Here is a 23,410-nt window from a genome sequence, read left to right on the forward strand (position 1 = left end):
AATCCAAAACTCTATGTCGACTTTCTATGTTCTTTCTGCTAGTGTGTGTAGTAAATATGTTTCTTGGCTAGCCACTAGCCACTGATGAGTTGAGCAGCTCCGTTCAGCAATTGTGGAAATCCCATGAATTTGATGATATTCCTCCTAAATCTAAAATGGCACAAGGCAAGGAGTTTTCAAAACCGCTGTTCAGCGAGCCAGCAAACCTGACGCAAATAAACTTTTTTAGTCTAAACAAGCTAGGCTTCGAAATGACCCCGAAATTTCCTGGCATAGTACTTAGCCTTAGGGCACATGGTGAAAGTATATATGTAGTTGAAAACGTGGAGCTGAAATCTGTTTGCTATATTCTGCAAAATTCAAGCACATACTTCTGTTGATTCTTGGGCTTGTGTATGTGGCAATGACAAACAACACTGAAGACGCAGCATTTATGCCATCGCAACTGATGGAGCTTTTTATTTGTTCGTTACACAACTACAGCTGCATTGTCAATATTATTAATGGCCCACACAACCTCTCATTAGGCCAATGCATACTGAAACAACTGTTATCTCGTTACCCACAATGCCATCAAATCAACCACCGTCGCTTCTCGTCATTCTCCTCTCTGAGTATTCAAACCTTAGCAAATTTTTGGCAGTTTTCACATTTATGCAACGGTTCATAGCGGCGGTGTTGAAAATACCCCATGGTGTTCTTCAGGTGAATTGGTATGTTCAACACACACATCTTAATGATGAATTGAGGTGTCTGCGCATGAATAAGATGAGCAAGAAGAGCAAACAAATTTGATGAAGATGGTATCCTTCGACTGAATGGACGACTACGGAGTGCGCGATTTCTTTCTGCATGTGAGCATTCTCCAAATCCTTCTGCTATAAGAAGGATATACACTTGATATAGGATACAAATCCAATATTCGCATCAGGACCCACCATACAACCTAAGTTCTTCAACACATTGATTTGATTTAGAACCTTTTCAGTCGTTGTACGGGCGATATGTGTGATGTTTGCGGGGCTCAGAACTCGATAGTTATTTGCAGTGCATCTTGACATGACTCACCACAGCAACCGGATTAAGTCTTCAAACTTGATACAGTTGCTTATGGTACAAGACAAGCATCATTTCTCTCAATTCGTTCAATGCATCGATTAGCCATTTATGAACAAACAATTTACAGAGGTTTTAAGCTGAGAAAGTGGTGCTCCAATAATCCTGATTGAATCCACTAAGACACTCGGCCTAACTTGGGATCCCGTGTCAGATTGACATTTTTCGTGTTTTCACCATTGCAGCCTTCATCAAAACACTGCGAGCGTTCAATAGACTGGGATGAAAGTTTGTATTCATTATTACATTCATCGTGGCTTAGTTTGTGTGCGGATCTTAGCCACATACCGCAACTAAACTTTTCTCGTTTATCAATCCAGCTGACCAGGGTATGTGAAGCTCAAAGTGTCGTATCGCACCCTTAAAATCTCGTACGGTTTCAAGGCTGCCGTTTTATGTAACTCGTGTATCAAGTAACTCAAACTTTTCTCTGCCGATATTATTGTTGGTCTCATTCAGCATTAGTTTTATTCTGGATCCACGACGAACCATCAAGATTTAAAATCTTTACAGCTAATCACATACTTACTACACAGGAGTTGGTTGCGGGAAGGCAATGGCGCTATGTGCCTACTAGGCTTAACCCAGCTGTTAGCGCAACAAAGCTCGCAAGAGCGAGTAATACGCACAAAACGCAGGCAACGTTAGCACTATCAAAATATGTGTCTATTTAGAGTGCTGTGCAGTTAAGGCTGCTGAGTTGCATATATCTTTAACATTCCGCCCACCTCGTAAATCTTGTGCATCGATATGTTCCAGTGAGATCCATCTACCGAGTGAATCAATGTCACCATCGATAGACAAGGCGACCAACTCGGACTCGCTTCAATGTCATTCTCCTTGACAGTGCATATAATGACCATCAGGTGTTAATTAATTCCTGAGTGTATGGCTACAACTCGATCGAGAGACCGCTGCAAAGGAAAGGTGCGTTCATGACAAAGTAAAACTAAATGCAGCTCACTTGTATGTTAAATGTGGCAGATATTCGCTACTCCAAAGTCTCTAAACAGCCTGCTATATTTGCTGCAACAGTTTTCAACGCTTAAGCGGATTAGTGTAGATTTAGAGGTTTCGGGATCGCGGTAAGTGGACTACCCACCAAAAAGTGGCCGGGAGTAAGTGTCGTTAAGTCACTTGAGTTAAGGCACTCAAAGGCCTGCAGTTTAGTGCTGCCTCCACTTGCTTAAGAACAGTAAAGAATTCTTCAAAAGTTAGCGTTGCGCGCCCAATGACGCATTTCAAACGGTATTTTGCTTTTATATGGCGCCGAAATTCGGAGATCTTGGTAATAGGAAGCACCAGGAAAAACCTCCGACATCAATAAATCGAGCTGCCGCTTTCAACTGTAGTAACGCAAACGTTGCACATGTGGGAGCAATATCCTTCCTGTGAGAAAAAGCGCCTCAATGCAGCCAAGGATGCATCTGTGGCCAGGTCGCTGACGAGTCTAAGTGAACAGAGCGGGTAACAAAACATACTTATAGTGCGATGTGAGCTCAAAGTAGAAGTGCCATACCATAGCACCATTACTTTAACCATAACGATCTATATGTTATCTATTATTGGTGCCATATCCACAAGCAGCTGATATTTACATATACCATCACATTTGTACAGTTCGAAGTGCCGCTATGATTCTTTCCTTGTTACAACCCACTCTAATCTAGTTTTCTGTAGGCTCGCTAGACTATGAGCTAATTTTATTTGTCCAATACATAGAAGTTCATAGAAGGCATGGAACCAGCCTCCAATAAGCATGGCTATTCCTTGATATTTGAAGAAGTCTCTACCAAAGAAATATTCCACACGTGGTTGAATATCCGTTATGTTAGGAGCAACCAACGTTGTAATGCAAGTATAATACTTCGAGTCTTGTGAGGGTTTAGTAATATTGACAGTAATACCATCAGAGGCGAGGTTGACATTACCCAGATCCGGTAGAAGTCTTGGTTTTGCACAACTGCAGTTGCTGAGCTAGACGAGATATAATAATATGTATCTGCGACTGCAAATATGGCAAGACAGGAGCATAACCTCAGGACTGAGATTATGAGCAAATAATGCGGTTGACGGTGTTTGTGAGATTACAGCCAAGGAGTGATATGCGTCTGAAGTTGAAACGATTTGCAAATTGTCTTGCGGTGCTACTTGTGATTTAGAGGAGTCAATATGTAACAGAATATGGTGCTTGGCTCCACATGTACGGCATAAACCAGCATTGCACGTTCGAAACCGATGACCTTTTCTGTGACAGTTTAAGCACAAAGCAAGCTTTTGACCTCCTCAAGAAACGAGTGCATGCATACATAGCGTGGTATCTTCTGTCACGAAAAACACAGCCAATGCTTGAAACGTTAGTGGCAATAAATGATTTTCTACCATGATTAGTATTTCTACAATATTTTTCACCTGAGAACCACGCGAATGTTTTGCAATAAGGCACTGAAAATAAGACGCTTACTATTAAATCGTTTGTTAAACCAACCTAAAGCTCTTTCCTCCGAGAGCGGTGACATACTGCTGGTCGTGCTGAAGGAGTGAATGTTCAATGTTGGGCTGCTTCGGCGAATCCTGTTGACCGATAAACTGCTTTTCCTCTTTGGAGTTTTGGGGGCTATTGTCCTATGAGAAATAATCTTTTTAATTACTGGGTAATAGACTTCTTTTGTTATGGGAGGAGTTTTTGTGCATTGGACGGTACCAATGGTAACCACTGGAGGTCTATTATCTGAACTGAAGTACACCTTTTTATTCGGCCTAATTTCCACTCGTTTGGGGGCAGATTTTCGTTTCTGATGGCGAATTAATCATCAACTTCGAGGTTGCGTTGAGTTTCCACTTATATCGCTTGTGGAGTATTTTGAGGTATTATTTTTTTCCATCTTTTGGAGAAATGTTGATGGCCTTTAATTTTTTCCATCTATTTATGATCCCTAGATTAGTATCTTATAAATTGGGTTCGGCGGGTGTTAATAATGGCGTACCTATTATGGTTCTAAATTTGTTGGGTCATTTGACGGCTTAATGGACGAGAATTCAAGCAACGTTATATGCAGATTAATATAGTAGCCTGTTCCTCGAAAGGATGGGGTTTGTGATACCTTTTTATTTGGGGTTTGAAACTTTTTACTCCTGCCTTCCATTGTCCAGACGTGAACGCCCCCCGCCCCGCCTCCTGGGCGGTTGAAATGCCAATTAATGTTTTGGTGTCCAAAATTAGCTATTACTTTGGTTTGTAGCGTTTTAAGAAATTCTCGGCGATCTTTGAGTAATAGTTGGGAAGCTCCTACGAAGTTTGTTCCGTTTTCCGAGTAGAGATCGGCGGGATAATCTAGCCTGGAAATGAAACTTGCAAATGCGGCCATGAAAGCTTGTGTCGTAAGATTGCTTACGGGTTCGAGATGTATGGCCTTAGCTGCTTAGCTAATTCCAGTGGCGGCAAATGGAAAAGTTAGGTTTGTTCTCTCAGCTGGGAGTGCCACCATAACCAGAACCAGTTGATTGCCACCGAGTAGGGTTATTATTAGAATTATCTTTTTATTAGAACCATCTCTTTATAAGAACTAAGAATTATGTATACCACAACGGAAGTGAATATAATATTATAAGCAGAGTTGCATTTAAATGGATTACATAAAGGTTGTTCAATGTTTAACCTCAACACTCTCCTGAACAACATTTTAATATAAAGTAGATCAAATTCAAAAATTTCAAAGTACTTATAGCAAAAACAATACAATATCATTAATTATGAGTTGAGGAAAATTTAAAGGAACAAACTAATGCTAGTTAATATTTAATAAACAAAATTCTTCTGAATGAAAAATATGTTTAGCTTTAGGAACGCCTTTTGTCAAAATATTTGCCAGCCAGCAGTGGTTGGTACATAAGACAACTTTATCATACCACTCTCCAGGTTTTGACGAATGAATTTGCTCTTTATGTCTACATGTTCGGTACGAGCTGAGTACGAATTATTTACTGCAACTTGTATAGCCCTTTTATTGTCGGAATGAAGTACGATCTTTTTAGTTGCATTTGGAATCAGCTCATGTTGTAATCGTTCCATGGCTCGCTTCTTGAATTCCTGCAGTCAAAGATAAGAACTCGGCTTCAGTTGATGAAAGCACATTGCGGGCCAATGGGCTTTACCAGGTTTGGCAGAAAAACGACTTAATAAATTCACAACGAAACATACATATGTCAGGACGCGTAATTTGAGAAACAAACTGTAAACACCCAATCGCTTGCATATATGGTACTTTCGCCATCTCTCGTTGTTCGCCTTCGTCAGTTGGACACATATTAGAGCTCAAATTTTGATTTAGATCTATTGGAGTCGACACAGGATTGCAGTCAGCCATGCTAAAACGCTTCAGCATGTCCTCAATATATTGTGATTGATCGATTGATATTAAAAAAAAAATAAATAAATAATTGGCGCGTACACTTCTGTTAGGTGCTTGGCCGAGCTCCTCCTCCTATTTGTGGTATGCGTGTGGATGTTGTTCCACAAATGGAGGGACCTACAGTTTCCAGCCGACTCCGAACGGCAGATATTTTTATGAGGAGCTTTTTCATGGCAGAAATACACTCGGAGGTTTGCCATTGCCTGCCGAGGGGATATTATGCCATTGAATTTGTCTCTTGTTATGCGTATGCCAAGAACAGATGAAACTACACCAATATCTTTCATCTTAAATCGCGATGACAGCTGCGCTTTTAGTTCGTTCAAGCTTTCCATATTACTTGCGAATAACAATTCGTTGTGAACATAAATTGCCACAAACAACAGGTCGTTGCCTGAGGTTCGATAATATACACATGGATCCACCTCACTGCGCGTAAAACCAATGCTAATGAGGACTTTGTTGAAGTTATCGTTCCACAATCGGCTTGATTGCTTTAATCCGTATAAGTTTACACACGCGACCCGAATTATCGTCGAACACTTCTGGTTAAGTCATATATATTTCGTCTTTCCGCTCAGCGTTAAGAAAAGCAGTAACTGCATCCATTTGGTGGATGAACAAATTATGTCTGGCCGATAACCATGTTTATTTTCGCATAGAGAACTTATTTCTTCGTTAACGGCATTTTTCCATTCGTCTGCATATGCACTGCTGATTGCTTCTATAAGAGTTTGAGGTCGTCTGAAATGAAGTCTGTTACACAATACTTGTAATCCCCCTTATTACCTTCAATTCTCTTTGAGCGCCTCATAACTTTCTAGCCTACTGCTTCAAGTTCCTCGGAATCACTTTCACTTACATAATCAGTAGACGATGGACTTGTTTTTCATGGTCCGACGAGTAGTTTTGTTCTGCTTTCTGAATGTTTGATGAATTGTTGCAATCACTTTCGATCTGCCGCTCAGGAGTAACATGCTCTTTCTTTACGTTCGATTTACTACATTGTTGCCTACCTGAATCGAGATTGTTATTTATGTCGCATACCATCGGCTTTTTGAATGAACAATCTTTTTGTTCCGAATTAGCATTTTGCGTTTCGTCAAAAACAACATGAGGGCTTATCATAATATTTTGAGTTTTAGGATTAAATAGCGATATGCTTTCGAGGCCGTGCAATATCCAAGCATGATGCATTCAACCGATTTCGCGTCGAATTTTCTACGCTTTTCACGCGGCACGTGTACCATGGCTTTACACCGAGCACCCTAAGATGCTTTAGACTTGGTGTTTTATTCGTCCACATTTCTTCTGGACTTTTCACGTTTGAACCGAACGGCACATGATTTAGTAAGTACGCTGCGGTGTTTGCGGCTTCAGCCCAAAATTTATTTTTTAGTCGCGAATATATTAACATAAAACGTACTTTTTCAACGATGGTATGATTAAGTCTTTCTGCCACACCATAGTACCTTCTGTCATCAAACAAACAGTCGTCGCATTCGCATATCGGCACCTACATCACCATTGACAGTTATGATTTCGAGGTTGTAAAAGACTTCGTTTATTTAGGAACCAGCATTAACATCGATTACAATATCAACGGGGAAATCTAACGTAAAATCTCTCTTGCCTACAAGTGCCACTTTGGACTAAGTAAGCAACTGAGTAGTAAAGTCCTCTCTCGACGTACAAAACTAATATTCTATAAGGCTCTCTTCATGCCAGTCGCATCGTATGGCGCAAAAGTTTGTAAGAAAACAACATTCCATGAAGCGTACCTTGGAGTGTTTGAGAGAAAGATTCTGCGGAAGATCTTTGAACCTTTACAGGTTGGTGATGGCGAGTATGGCAGGCGTTGCTTTACGACGACATAGGCATAGGACAGCGAATACAGATCCGGTGGAATCGTTGGCTGGGTCATGTCGTCCGAATGGAAACATACGCTTCGGCGCTGAAAGTATTTGATGCGGTATCAGCTGGTGGTAGCAGAGGATGAGGAAATCCTCCTATACGTTGGAAGTATTCGGTGGAGAAGTACTTGGCTTCACTTGGTGTTACTAACTGGCACCGGTTAGCACGAGAAAGAAACGGCTGGTGCGCTTTGTTAAGTTCGGCCAAAATCGTAAAGCGGTTATCGCGCCAATCAAGAAGAAGAATATTACGACGTTTCCAATATTAAGTAGGGTGTCATATCTGGCAATGCAGATATCACTACCCGTAACTAATAATGCTGAAAACCTATAACCTATAACCGTTTATCTGCGGAATAGGGACGTATCTTTTAACGCTGACATCGCTTTGGGTTCTTCTTCACCATCGATTGCTACATTTACTCTTTTTTTTCGTCCTTCCCTTCTGCTCGCGGTATCATCTGCGCTCGTCCATACTGATCTGGCTGGGAATCTCCATGAATGAGTATAGTTACTCCAATAAACTTTCATTTATTCGCTTACGCCTATTCTTTAGTCTACTATTAGTTTCGTTTGCGTTAAAATTAACCCCGAATTAAGGATTTTTGACTACTCTCTGACTTCTCACGAATATTTTTGCCGCTTTCCTAAATACTGTTTTCCGTAGATAAGTTTTTGCAATTCATTCCAGTTGATGACAGCTGCAACCACTAATTAACGACAAGTTGCCCACACCCCGAGAATGATGATAATTGATCTTCGAAATCGCGAATACTAAAATAATTCCGCACTGGATTTTGTGCATTAGCTCATCTATTTTCACAATCCTTACCCGAATCTAATCTTACATCAGCGCCTCCATCTCTGGAGTGGCCGAAGTGTTCTGAAAGAGCATCCTGAAAATCACCTTTCTGCCCCTAGTCGGTAACCCCAAAACTATGAGATTTTTCTTGAGACTTTTCAAATTCAGTTCTAAAATTTCGTCCATGTCCATGTCGATGTCCTTTACAATATCAAGTACAATATAATAGTAAGTAATTAAGTAATATTCAAATCAATTTCATATTTTATAAGTGAATTACTTAACCCTAATCACAAGTCCTCATAAAAATATCTGCCGTTCGGCGCGGGTTTGAAACTGTAGGTCCCTCCATTTGTGGAACAACATCAAGACGCACGCCACAATTAGGAGGAGGAGCTCGATTAAACACCCAAAACGGGTGCACGTGCTAATTATATATGTATGTATACAATATATAATACATACTATATATGTAATACCATGACGTTCCCTTTGTCGATGGGTCCTTCCTTAGAAAAAAATCATAAGGTATCTTCTAAGCTTTAACTAAACATATCCGAAGAAATTTTTTCAAAGTTTTTTATTTTAATAATATTTTATCATAAAAAAATGTTATGAAACATGCACCGTGCAGTAGTTTCATAAAAAACTCATGCTTCGACGAATTTGCCGGACACGACATCGACATGTGATTAAGGTGCCAACGACATGGGATTAATAAAATACTTAATCGAGTTTTGATATCTATTTATTATATTTTTATTTTTTGTGTACAAATCATTTTGATTTGCTTCAAAATAGTGTAAATATCAAACAAATTAGTTAAGAAAACTCTATCCAAACGATACAAATTTAAACTTAAAAAATAACTGGCTTATACTGCATTATTAATTTATTCAATCAATATTTGCCACTTCAGTTAACCTGTTAAGTGATTATGCCGTATATATGCGTCAATTTCAAAAGTTCATTTTTTAGTTAATGTCGTATATGTGCGTCATGCCGAACCGGTTTAAAGTTATTAAAATTAAGCAAAAAGCGAAAACTCCCCTGTTGTTTTGACATTATAAAGTAAGCATGAACACTGAATTTCCTGATAATCGTTCAGCCAACGCGCACGGTGAATCCAATATTTGGCTGAAAACCGGTTTTGCGTCGACAGTCCATCGTATGTCGTAAATACGCGTCTTCGCTTGAAATTAATTCAGCACAGTAAAACATGATAGTCTTAATTCATGGACTCCTATGAATTGACTGCAACCTGTTGTCACTGGCTCGTCCTTAAAACTGGTTGATCCGACCTCCGTCAAAAATTGCTAGCCCTTTAACATTTGCTGGTGATAAGTTTCGCTGCCTTCTACATACTGAACCAATGTGAATGTCGGCGCTCGATTGGTTGCTTGCTATGACGTTGACTTCGATTTTGGTTATTTCTTTAACGTTTTTAACATTAAAGGCTTTTACACAAGTCTTCAAACGATTAAGCCATTCAGCTATTGTAGCTCGCATGGTTTCCACGGCGCCGTTGTTCGAACCAAAGATTATTTGAAACTATCCAAAATTCTTTTGAGGTCTTCGACAGGCCATGTTCTCCAATTCTGAACACAAACTGCAGCGCAATAGAATTTAGATCTGAACTTCCAGACGGCCAATCTTCTGCGACTATGAACTCAGAAATATGGGTTTTAACCACTGCTAGGTCGTTTTTGCCTTATGGGCTGGAGAGGAATCTTCCTGCAAGATCCCACTCTCTACATTGAAGAGAGTACTGCTCAACTGCTTCAACACGTCTTCTAAGACATTCGCCCGGTACACTTTTGCCCCGGTCTTAACCACTTTTTCACAGAAATAAAATGGCTGGTTGGAGACCACAATGAACCCTTGGAACAACATTTTTTGCGTCTTTAGAAGTTTTATCATAGATTTTGTCGTTTTGCGTGTGCCACCGAAGAAGCTGCTTGAATCTGTCGAGCGTTTATTCAAGCGCTTTGTCAAAAGATGAGCAGTTGAGCGACGGATGCTTTTCATGTGGAGATCATCTCCAATTAGTCTTGCCATGGATCTGGTCGATAAATTAATTTCCCTGGGCATGATTATCTGCTTTCTAAGGGGATTTCTGCAAATTCTTTCTCAAACAGCTTTTATGGCTGCACTGGTTCCAAAATCGCGAGGATGACCACTTCTGTTTCTGTCTGTCACTTCAGACGTTTGGGAAAAACCATTGATCGGGAGGTAAACAAATATTCTCGAAATATTAGGTTTTTTCATCAATTCGTAAAACTCACTTGCACTTTTACCACACTGCAATGCGATTTTCTTTAACTCCCCACTCGTTTGCTAACAAAGGAAAATTGCCTCGAAACTGAGTATAATTTATGAGTGACAATGCATTCGAACAAAAGCAAAAATAACGGAACTTTTTTCTTCGAATTTGTTCACGCCGTATGCATTGTAAAATTTTTTACAGAATGAGTACAATACATGATTCAATGATAAAAGGTTTGCTCAGTTTGCAGCTTTCTCGTTCTGTCTTGACAAATTGGCTCCCTTAGCAAGACCCTGGGTTGCTAGCGCTCTAGAAATTTTGAGTAAAAGTGGAGGAAAAGTAAAATGTGTAGAAAAAACATTTCATTTTCAAAATGGTCTGCTTACGAGCAACAACTCGCTGAAGAGTATTCATCGGTATGTTCAGGACTATGGTAGTATGACATGGAATACATACCGCTTAAGTCAGGACATGATAGAGTATTTGACGTAATCGATGAGTGGAGAATTTACAAAGCTTTAATTCTTGTGATGCGTTGATTTAGAAGTAATTCATGTTTTGCAAGGAGCTAGCATTTCCCCAAGAGTCACGACAGGGAGAATAATTGGATAGTATCGACGCGACCTATAACATTTCATACCTCATTATAAAAAAGTTGGGATTGACGGAACTTGTTCCCAATGAGCCCACCTTACCATGGATGGATGAAATGTCCAGAGGAGGCTTAGCAAAGTACAGTACCAGCATGAAAAGGCTCCATCTGCCAGAATGGGCTTAAAACTGTAGATCCTTTCATTTGCGAAACAACATCAAACACGCGGTACAAATAGGAGGAGGATCTCACCAAACAACTAACAGAATTGTACGTGCCAATTATTTATTTATTTTTAACAAAATAGTTTCATATTGGCGATCGGTTTTAAATTTAATAATTAATACACAAAATAAAGTCTTGGATTAAGTGAAATAATTTCTTGTTTTAATATTAGACTTGGAAATTTCCGCTAATAACTTCTATTTGTAGCATTATTTACATTCAAATATTACTTGAAATTAATTTTTTAAGTTGTTCGCAGTTTGTTTCCATTTAAGTAAGAAAAAACTTTTTTGCTACCATTTTTACCAAAAAGTATTTAAGTTGTTCCACTTTATTCACCTTCTTAAATACAACCTTTTGTAAGGGAGTGCCAAAAATCGAATGTCACTAGTGAGCAAATCTTTAATAATTGAATCATGAGTACAATACATCAAAATATAGCTTTTAATATTGGTCTGCGCCTCGACAGGCTATGGAAAAAAGATCTTCATACAACATACAAAAGTATCTGTCATTCGTATAAGCGTAGTAAAGCGCTAGTCCCCCTCAATTGTGGAACAATATTAAAATGCACATCATTAAATGGAGGAGGAGCTCCTCGCCCTAACAACCAACAAAGAATGTACCGCCAATTATATATTTATATATTTGAAATGAAAATGGATCAGGTTTGTGTTGATTCGGAAAAATCTGCTTACACCAAGTGGAGACACACTGTCACTACTTCCACTTCACATATACACATATACATGAATGGAGTGCGTCAACAGTCCATATTTTCGAGAAAATTGCACAGCTAGATTTTGGTATTTTGTCACTTTTCACATATTGTTATAAATTAAAAATACACCTTTTCTTTCTGAAATTATCAACGAATATTTAAAAAAATCACATTGTTGCAAAGTATAAAATGTTTGAAAATAATAACGTAAATTCCATAAATTCCTTTTAAATACATAGAAACTCATCGAAAAAGCAGGTTATAGTATTTCATTAAAGACTAAATGAAACTTCATTATTTCTTTTTACGTACTCGTATTAACTTTCACCTATATATCTAAAATAAGTGTCGAACATCACAGTAGTATCAGCTTATCATTTGCAATAGGGGTGCAAACATTTATAAATGCAAAACTTTCGCTTTTAATACAGGCTTCGAATAAGCCCATTCTATAATTGCAAATTGAAAAAAGTTTACCTGGTTAAATTCGTTTGTTTCAATTTTTTAACATTATATACCCCTAAAAGAGTCACACTGAGTTATCAATCACACCTTAGTTAATACATTTCGGTCACCCCATGGCAATTGCTATATATCAAAATGTGTACTGCCATATTTATTTTAGAATAAATTCATGCTAAGATTTACGTGACAATAATTTATTTTGCCGAAATTATATAATTTGATTAGCTTCGCATTTCCATTTTAAATGTGTAAGTCAACGCCAAATAACACAAATTATTATTCAATGCAGGCTTGGAGATAATGAGATATATGTGGATAGTAAATGGATTACTAGTGGGAGTATTGGATCTCGAGATGCCGTGCTTATGTTCCGTCCAAGTCTTTTGGAGCAGAAGTCTACAGAAAATTCATTGTCAAATCAAGCAGAAACTTCAGATATCCATTCGAATATGGAACACGCTAAAGATCTATGCGATAACGAATACATGTCCACATCTAAAATATTACCGCAGTCTGCTCAAATATCGGGGAACACAAAAACCAAAAATCCATCACCAAATCAATTAGAAAATAAAACAAAAAATTATAACAAAGGCCTACCTTCCATAAAAGAAAATGTTAAAAAAAATATAGCGATACAGAAACATTTTACACAAAATGCACTGCAAAAAGAACAGTCCAAAACAAATAAGCATTTAGATAGCTCAATATTTGTTGTTGATGAATTTGAAGTAGGTGATAGCAAGCTGAGTCTAATGGATAGCAAAAGTAATGTGAGACACGCCAATACTCTTGAAGGTGTGGATGAACTAAATGACTTTAGTGATGATGATGATCAAAAAGATGTTGTACATTCACCTAATATGCCAGCTCTTAAAATGAAAATAAAGTATAAATTTATACAAACTGAAACAAAGCTTTTAAGAAAAATTTTTATTGGTCATGGTTTGTCGGAGGCAAAAGATGATGAAAATTTCAGCATCCTTTGGACGGGAATACACGTGAAACCGGATATATTAAGAAATCTTGCGCCTTATCAACGCGTCAATCATTTCCCAAGGTAAGAAGTCTTTTTTCGTTGAATTTTGATACAAATTTAATTTACTTTTATAGATCCTACGAATTAACACGCAAAGATCGTTTATATAAAAATATCGAAAAGATGCAACATCTGCGAGGCATAAAACATTTTGACATCGTGCCGCAATCATTTATTCTGCCAATTGAATACAAGGAGTTAGTATCAGCTCACAATAAAAATCGCGGGCCGTGGATAGTAAAACCAGCTGCCTCTAGTCGAGGGCGCGGTATTTTTATTGTTAATACAGTAAGTGATATTGATTTTCACCTTTACTCTAATAACCGTGATTAAAATAGATTCCATGCAAGAATAGTGACTTAAACAAAGTTATTAATTTTTAACAACTAATAACATACCTATGTTTGCTTTCGTATCTTTTTAACATATTCCGATTAGGGAAACGATGGTCAGGATCAAATATGAGGAGAAATCGACAAAAGTCTCCTGACTAATACCGTTGCACATAGTGAAAACAAATCTGTCTCACACTTTTAGGCTTTGCACCCAAATCCAACTATGAAACCATCGCACTTGATTCTTCAGAAGTTGTGCCTCGTCGTCCCCGAGAAAACCAAATGCCCCAAAATACTCTTAATATAACATTCAAACCGAATTTTTTTAGCCAATGAAATGATTCGTCGTGTTCATCCGAAATTCGCTGTTATTTTGCTACATGATGTATCTACTGAGCCGTTTAGTATTTCGCTCTTGATGAGTTGGGATGAGTAACAGCATGAGTACATTTTACTTCTTACATCCGTTTCAGGATTTGCCTCCCAGAGGGTATTCGTAGCATCAAAGGTGGAAACAAATGTATGACAAACTTCCAGCACATTTCAAATTCTGGCTTAGAAATACAATTCTTAATAACCAAATCACCGGCGAAGCGAAAAAATTGTAAGCAATTCTTTTTCTTCTTCTTCTTAATTGGCGCGATAACCGCTTACCTTACTTTTAACCGAGCTTAGCAAAATGCACCAGTCGTTTCTTTCTCGTGCTAACCGGCGCCAGTTGGACACACCAAGTGAGGTCAAGATTTTCTCCACCTGATCTTTCCAACGCAGAGCAAGCCTAACCCTTCCTCTGCTACCACCAGCTGGTACCGCATCGAATACTTTCAGAGCCGGAGCGTTTATTTCCATTTGGACGACATGACCCACCCAACATAGCCGCTGGATCTTTATTCGCTGTCCTCTGCCTATGTCATCGTAAAGCTCACACAGCTCATCGTTCCATCCGCAGAATCCTTCTCTCAAACACTCCAAGGGACGGTTCATCGGATATTGTCATCGTCGAACCTTTTGCGCCATACGACATGCATGATGAAAGCCTTGTTTTGTTCGTCGAGAGAGAATTTTACTACTCAGTTGCCTACTTAGTCCGAAGTGGCACTTGTTGGCAAGATAGATTCTACGTTGGATTTGCCGGCTGATATTGTTATTGGTGTTAATGCTGGTTCCTAAATAAACGAAGCCTTTTACAACGCGAGAGCGACGACTGTTTGTTTGATGACAAAAGGTACTTCGTTTTGTCCTCGTTCACCACCAGCCTCATTCGCTTTGCTTCTTTATCCAGTTTGGAAAAGGCAGAACTAACAGCATGGTTGTTAAGGCCGATGATCTTAATATTATATCATCGGTATACACCAACAATTATACGCTCTTATAAAAAAATGTGCCTGAGCGATTAAGTTCTGCGGCTAGCACGATCCTTTCCAGCATCAGGTTAAAAATGCCACCCTGCCGCCCTGTCTGAAGCCTAGTTTCGTACCAAATGGCTTGGAGAGGTCCTTTCCTATTCTGATGGCGCTGCTGGTATTGAGAAATGTTATCTTGCATAGCCGTATTACTTTTACGGGGATACCAAATTCAGACATCGCGGAATATAGGTAACTTCTTTTCTGTCGAATACAGCTTTTAAGTCGACGAAAAGATAGTGTGTGTCGATTCTCCTTTCATGGGTATTTTCCAAGACTTGGCGCATTGTGAATATCTGGTCGATTGTGGACTTTCCAGGTCTAAAGGCATACTGATAAGGTCCAATCAGTTGGTTGGTGGTGGGCTTCCGCCTTTCACACAATATATTCGCTAGAACCTTATAGGCAATATTTAGAAGACTAATTCCGCGATAATTGGCACCGATTGCAGGATCACCTTTCTTATGGATTGGGCAGAGCACACTTAAATTCCAATCTGTAACCATGCTTTCATCCGACCATATTTTGTTTGAACAGCTCGTCGTCCGTCGGCGCCCGCGGCTTTGTTGTTCTCTAACCGCGTTGTCGCTAGTCTCACATGGTCGGGTAGCGAAACGACCGTTCCGTCGTCAGATCGCTGTGTTTGTTCTTACAGGAAAACGCCCCGGTCTTAAAACATTCTGTAAACCCTCGAGATTTCTGGTAATATGTATCTCTTCCTTTCTTAGCTCGCGGTAGCGAGCCCACATGGCTCGCGTTGGGCGCAAATGAGCGCATTAATGCAAGACGCTCGTCCACCAAAGGTAAGGACAGTACCTGGAGACGAAGTCTCTCTCCCACAACAAATCCAACTCCGAATTTGTGCTCCTTTACATGGCAGCTGTAGTAGACGTCGCAAGGCCCTAAGTTTTTCTTGCCTTGTCCCGTCCATCGCATCTCTTGAATGGCATTGATGCCATCCTTTATTCTCACGAGGACATCAACCAGCCGGGCAGAGGCACCTTCCTCAATAAGGGACCGGACATTCCGGGTGCATGCTCCAAAATCATAGACCTTAATTCGTTTGCAGTGGTCGTCATCAGTATAAAAAGTTCCCATCCGAGGCTTTGTTCGTGTTTTCATTGGGGGGATATTTAAGTGGCGGGTCCAAAACCCAGTGCACAAACAGCTTTTCTGTGTTACTTCGTCTTCTCACATTGGCTCGCTCTCGGACAGGTGTTTGGAAGCTACCCAGGGAATACTTGGGCTAATCTCGGAAGTTGTGACCTGCTTGAACCATATGCAGAATAATCGTCCCAAGTGAATGGCGATCAGTAATTTCCCCACTTGCGTGGACTTCTACATATGGATATTTGAGTACTATAATCTCAATCGAAGAATTTTGAGAAATGTGCAAACGTTATTTGGGAAAGAAGTTTAGTGAAGATCACTGACTTTGAATGTAAATATTACATTTTGGGAAATTTCCAACCATTTTTCTTATAATTGTTGAAATTGCTAACATTTTTGTAAGAGTTGTCTAAATATAACTTCAACTGAAGAGTCCTACTTTCCTTTCTCATTTATTTCTTGTGAGTAGTTTGTACCATGAATTGCTTGTCTTTGGGTCTTGTATAAAAATATGTATTTTGTTAATACTGTACTATTTTGTTATATTTCAGATATTGTTTCATATAAAGATAGCAGCGTTAAACTGAACAATCACTTTTTTTTACTAAACTCCTCTTTATATATATATATATTTTATAATAATATAGATGGGAGTTTTTCTGATATATTTATTTATTCCATCAGCAAACAAGATCTTATGCCAAGAGTCTTATAAGTAACGTCTTAAAAGTAAATTTAAGGTAAGAGAAATCAATGTCTGAGGAATAAAAATAAGCATTAAATTGAGCTAGCGTCCTTCTAAAATGAGCATTCATTACATAAACAGTTTTAGCAATATCCATAAAAAACAATTCATTAACGGAAAATGCGTCATCGAACATTAAAATTTATTTTATTGAGCAGATACGGACAAATATCAAATACGAGACATATAGAAGAACATTAGATTTATTGGTAAGCAATAGACTGCACGAACTAAGGGCGAGTACAATAGTTTCAGAATATAGGGATCAGAAATCGAAGAACTATTTTGACGAATAAAGGCTAACATTGCGAATGATTTAGAAAGAATATAGTTTATGTGGATGGTGAAGTTGACTTTCGGATACGAAGTATAGTGATATTTATGAATGTTAAGGAACAAACGATTACGCACACACCAACTATATAAGTTATTCAACTCACATTTGAGATAGGATGAATCTTCTGGACATTTAATATCATAATAGATTTTCAGATCATCCGCGTATAGAAGAAAATTACACATTGAAAAACTGGAGGAAATATCGTTAATGAAGAGCGTAAATAGTAGCGGGCCTAGGACACTACCTTGAGGGGCACCACATGAAGCAACAAAAGAATAAGACAATACATTATCAAGTCGAAAGGCACAGTGCCTATTATTAAGATGGGCAATTAACCAATTAAGAAATTGAGAGTGAAACCCGCAAGGCTCTAGTTTAGCTATTAATATTGGGTGAGATCCCCTATCAAAAGCCTTAGGAAAATCTATATAGATTGCATCCATTTAGAAACCCTTTTGAAATGTATTCAAACAATCCTCCGTAAAGGCAGCTCAATTCGTTAACGTAGATCTGCCCGGATGGATTCATATGTAGAAGTCCACGCAAGTGGGGAAAGTTACTGATCGCCATTCACTTATTCACTTGGGGGTGGTCAGGAAGATTCTTCTACATATGGTTCAAGCAGCTCACAACTTCCAGGATTAGCCCAAGTATTCTCTGGGTAGCTTCCAAACACTCGAGCGAGCCAACGTGAGAAGGCGAAGCATCCCAGGATAGCTGGTTATGCGCTGGGTTTGGGACCTGCCACATAAACCTCTTGAATGGGCTAAGGTAAATTTAGAACTGAATTGGGTAAACGTAATATTAGTTTTGAGCCAATAGTTGCGTACGTCGGTCCTAGTATACTACTGATAATCGAAAACTTGAACAAACTGTTAAGTATTCAGTTAAAGTTCATGTTTGGGGATGCATCTCCGAAAAGAGACTTAACTGTTTACACCCAACTGACGTTTTATACGGTAGATACGTTCCTTAGGAAAGCGTGCAAAAAAAAAAAATTGTGTAAAGAAATACATGCTACATATGGTTAATGGATGTGTTCTACAACTTTAAAAAATCGTGTACGATAAAGCACTAAATATTTTCCCATAAATCCATGCAATAGAAGTAATAATGAAATCCATATTACATACATAAGTATTTATAAAACAAAAACAGTTCATTTTTATTAAAAAAACTAAAATTAGTGCGCAGTGAAAATCCAATCTATAAGTAAAAACATATAAAAAATAAAATTTAAAAACAAATTCAATTTTGCAATTATCGAACTCTTCTTGATAAAAGGCGTGCACGCCTTTACACAAGCCTTCAAACGATTAGGCCATAGACCAAAGATTACACTGTGTAACAAAAAAAAACTAAATATACTTCTATGGAGACCTAGCACAACTTGTAGGTATAGTAAAACTAAGAAAAATGGTATAGGAGAAATTTCCGATACACCCCCAAAATCTCACTTTATGGCCAAAAAACCGTTCTTCAGTAGGTTGAAGTGAACAATCACTCCTAACTTCGCCACTTTTTTCATCCGATTTATAATTTGTTTTTTTTAGTTCGAAAGAACAAAACCAAGCCTTTTTGACAGTATGTTCGTAATTTTTTTAAATTGAAAGCTGACGAGACTGTAGTTGTAAGTTTTTGGAAGTTTTTGTTTTTTTCTCAATTTTTTTAACTTTGACTTTATGATAAGGCTGATGATGCCATATCATCGGAGAATATAAGAAAATTCGGCAACGTTTCGGTATCCGCGGAAGAAGAAGAAGACTCACCACTTTGGAAATAGGTTTTCAATATTTCCCAATTTTGTTCAAGCGTATAGCGTTCCATTTGTGTTACCATTCTCAAAAAAATAGGTGGTTCAAAAAGTAAACGCTATATGGCCCACCCTGTAGGAAGACGAGCTTGGCCAAACACGCAAAAAGCGTGTACGCACCAATTATCCCTATTGGAAACATGTAAACTCCGGCCTGTCTTTAGACATCCCTCAGGACCCTCCAAGATCTTGGAGCTAGCGGTCGAAGCGCCAAAGTGCTTGCACTGCAGATCCCACGCTGCAGGCCAGTCCGCATAAGTGACGGATCATATTGCTGCACTTATATATTTGATTGTATAAACATAGCAACAAAGTGTCGCTATGTTGTGAGTATGGCATATGACCACTTGATGTATTGTATACTCTACAATACTGTGGGCATATGCTTATTAGGCATACAACATACTACACCTCCCTTTTTAAAAAAATAGCGTAATATTATGGAGTTATTTAATTTTATAAATATATGTATGTAAATTTTTAATTTTATTTAGTATTATAAATTAGTGGAAATATTATTTGTATATATATATATATATTTTCTTTTTTTTTTTATTTAACTTTCTTTTTTTTTTTTTTTGGTTGATCAGACCTTTTTCTTGTCTTTATTTATTTATTAAACAATTTTAACCTATCTTTATGAACTTTCTGTTCTTTATTTTTGTTATTTCTTATTGTTATATTATCTTTATTATCTATATCTATGACCTCAAATGGTCCTATATATGAAGAATCTAGTTTGTGTCCTGCTTCATTTTTTAACCAAACTTTATTTCCTATTTCTATGCTTACATCTGATATTTTATTGTCATAAAATTTTTTATTTCTGGCTTTACTATTCTCTAGTGCTATTCTTGCTCTTTTATATGCTATTTCTAATCTAAACTTAATTTCTTTAGCGTAATCCTCTTCATTATATAATGGTTCTATTCTAGTTGTATTATTAAAATCTGTGAACTGTCTTGGTAATCTTCCAAATACTAGTTCGTATGGACAATAGCCGTGTGTTACCGAGGGTGTTGTGTTGAAACAGTATGTAAAATATTGTATCCAAACATCCCAATCGGTTTTGTCTGTTGATATGTAAGAACGAACGTATTCATTAAATGTTCTATGACTTCGTTCTACTGTTCCTAAAGTCTGGTGATGATGTGCGGTAGACGTTATGTTATCTATCTTTAAATATTTGCACAAATCATTTATTATTGAATTCTTATATTCTGTTCCCATGTCCGTAATGAACGTCTTCATTGGACCGTACTTTAGAATAACGTTTTCAAATATAGCTTTGGCAACAGTTGTTGCACTTTTGTTTGAAATTGGAATGGTTACTAAATACTTTGTTAGATCGCATATTAGCGTAACTGCATATTCATTGCCATTCTCTGATAGTGGTAATGGACCTATATTATCTACAATTACCCTATCAAAAGCTATAATTGGTGTTTCAGTTAATGTCAATGGGGTCTTTATATGTTTTGTTGTTTTGGATTTTTGGCATTTTGGACATTTACGTACGTACTCTTTGACATAACGAGTCATGTTTTTCCAGTAGTAATGTCTTTTTATTTTAGCTAGTGTTCTTGTAATGCCATTATGACCTCCTTGAATTGGATTGTCATGAAATTTAGACAGTATCGCTTCTTGATCTTTTTCTTTATCTATTAGGGTCACCGGCTTGAGTAGCGCTACTCTTAAAATATTCAGAATTTTATTGCCCATATTTTTAAAAGATTCAATTAAAACTAATTCAAAGATCTTTTCGCTCGGTGCCACTTTGAGTTGGCTAATCTTAAGTATACCGGCTTGCATTTCAAGCCTTTGGAAGAACTGACCTAAGTCAAGTTTTCCATTGGTGTACAGATCGCTAACATCAATTCTTGCTATAATTGTTCTTCCACGTTTCAAAAAACATATCTGATTTTTTATTAGCAAGGCCACTACTTTTCGTACTTCGTCATTACAAATGACTTCATATACGTTGGGCTTAGAAGCGTTGTCAAGAGTTTGCGTAGGCAAATCTACTTGTACATTTCCTGCGCAGGAATTTTTCTGTCTATATTGTTGCTTGGTAGTGACTTTCAGGACTTTTCGGTTCATGTCAATTAGTTCGGATATTGTTATCCTTGATAAGGCGTCTGCCACGAAATTATCTTTCCCTCTCAGATACTCTACTGTAAAATCATACTCTTCCAATTCGAGTCGCATGCGTGTTAGTTTTGAACTTGGATTTACCATAGAAAATAAATATGTTAAAGGTCTGTGATTAGTTCTAACTTTAAAATGTTTGCCATATATATATGGTCGAAAATGTGTTATTGCCCAATGTATTGCTGCTAGTTCTTGTTCTGTAGTACTCTTATTGCTTTCACCTTTAGTGAATGCTCTAGATGCATATGCGACTGGGAGTTGGAGTCCATTATAGTTTTGAGTTAAAACTGCTCCACATGCTTGTTTGCTTGCATCTGTGATTATGCAAAATTCTTTGCTAAAATCTGGGTACTGTAATAAATTTGGTTGAACAAGTTTATTTTTTAAGTACTGGAATGCATTTTGGCATTCCGCAGTCCATTCGAAAGGAACGTTCTTTTTACATAATCTAGTTATGTGCCGTGAATAATCGGCGAAGTTTTTAATGAAACGTCGGTAATAATTGCAAAATGCAACGAATCTTCTAGCGCTATCTGCGTCCGTAGGGACAGGATAATTATTGATAACATCAAATTTTTTGTCATCTGGTAGGATTCCTTTATCTGTGCATCTGTGACCTAAAAACGTCACCTCGTGCATGAAAAATGAACATTTTTCTGGATGCAATTTTAGATTGTTTTTTCTACAAAGTTTAAAAACATCTGTTAAATTTATAATCATATGTTGTTCAGAACAGCCAATGACGATTAAATCATCCATATAAAGGAATGCTTGTGAAGGCTCTAGGCCTGAGAATGCTATTGTCATCATTCTCTGAAATGAGTTAGGCGCTATTTTTAAACCAAATGGTAATCGCGTGAAGCGATATGAACCATTGCTTGTTGAAAAAGACGTTATGTTTCTTGAGTTTTCCTCAAGTTCAATTTGGTGGAAACCTGACATTAAGTCAAGGCATGAAAAATATTTAGCTCTACCCAATTGATCGAGAATATCGTCAATTCTGGGGAGTGGAAATTTATCTGACAGCAATTTTTTATTTATTTGGCGATAATCAATTACTAATCGCCATTTTTTCTCTTTAGAGCCTGGAAGAGCTTTCTTTGGGACTAACAAAAGTGGGCTATTGTATGGTGAGACAGACGGTTCAACAATATTTTGTTCAATTAATTTTCCAACTTGATGCTGGATTTCTTCTATTTGGCTATGCGGACATCGATAATTTTTTACGTATACTGGCTCATCATCCTTAAGTCTCAATTTTTGCTTATAAAAATTGTTTGTTGTGATTGGTTCGGTTTCAAGTCCGAACACATCACTATACTGGGTGCATATTTCTTCAAGTTGTTTCTTAAACAAAACTGGAAATTTTTTCTTTAATTTATTAATTACAGACTCCTTTCTCTTTTCTTTTGGATTTCGAACTAAATCGTAGTTCGAAAGTGATTCAAATTTTAAGTTGTTAATGCCTACTACTTGGCATGTATCTGTGGTATTTAAGCATCGGACAAAAGTATTTTGGGCTGTTGCAATAGTGTTTGCAACATAAACACCCGGTTTAATTTCCTGATTTGGAATTAAAATGTTTTCTTCTGCTGAAGACAACTCTATTTTGCGTATCACTTGGGATCTTGCTGGTAGAAGTGTCGAGTTAGTACCAGAACTAAATGTTATTGGGACGTAGACAGGATACGTTAGGTTTTGCGGTCTAATTATAAACCAATCCTCTGAACTATTGTAATCTAATTGGCAATTAAATCTTTTTATGAAATCTAATCCTATTATTCCATCGCAGGGGATTGCGAAATCTGAATGAAGTAGATGAAATTTGTATGGAATAATGTATTTGTCTGTTTGTAATTCCATCGAGACTAGTCCTTTGGAGTTTATTACTCCTTCTCCTATGCCTCGAATGTCTATAATTCTATTGATTTGGATGTCATGAAAGACATCAGAATTTTCTTT

At 37.7% G+C, this 23,410-nt stretch overlaps 1 protein-coding gene across 9 annotated transcripts in view; it reads left to right on the forward strand.

Moving 5' to 3' along the window:
- Window positions 1-23,410, forward strand: part of LOC129242202 (tubulin polyglutamylase TTLL5) — a 100,462-nt gene that overhangs the window by 68,403 nt on the left and 8,649 nt on the right. For all 9 annotated transcript variants that reach the window (XM_054878820.1, XM_054879198.1, XM_054879115.1 and 6 more), the window contains 2 exons: window positions 12,802-13,572; window positions 13,626-13,839. In XM_054878820.1, coding sequence (XP_054734795.1) covers window positions 12,802-13,572; window positions 13,626-13,839 — 985 coding nt within the window. The remainder of the gene's footprint in view (window positions 1-12,801; window positions 13,573-13,625; window positions 13,840-23,410) is intronic.

The sequence above is a fragment of the Anastrepha obliqua genome, chromosome 1, assembly GCF_027943255.1.
Source record: "Anastrepha obliqua isolate idAnaObli1 chromosome 1, idAnaObli1_1.0, whole genome shotgun sequence".
Lineage (NCBI taxonomy): Eukaryota > Metazoa > Arthropoda > Insecta > Diptera > Tephritidae > Anastrepha > Anastrepha obliqua.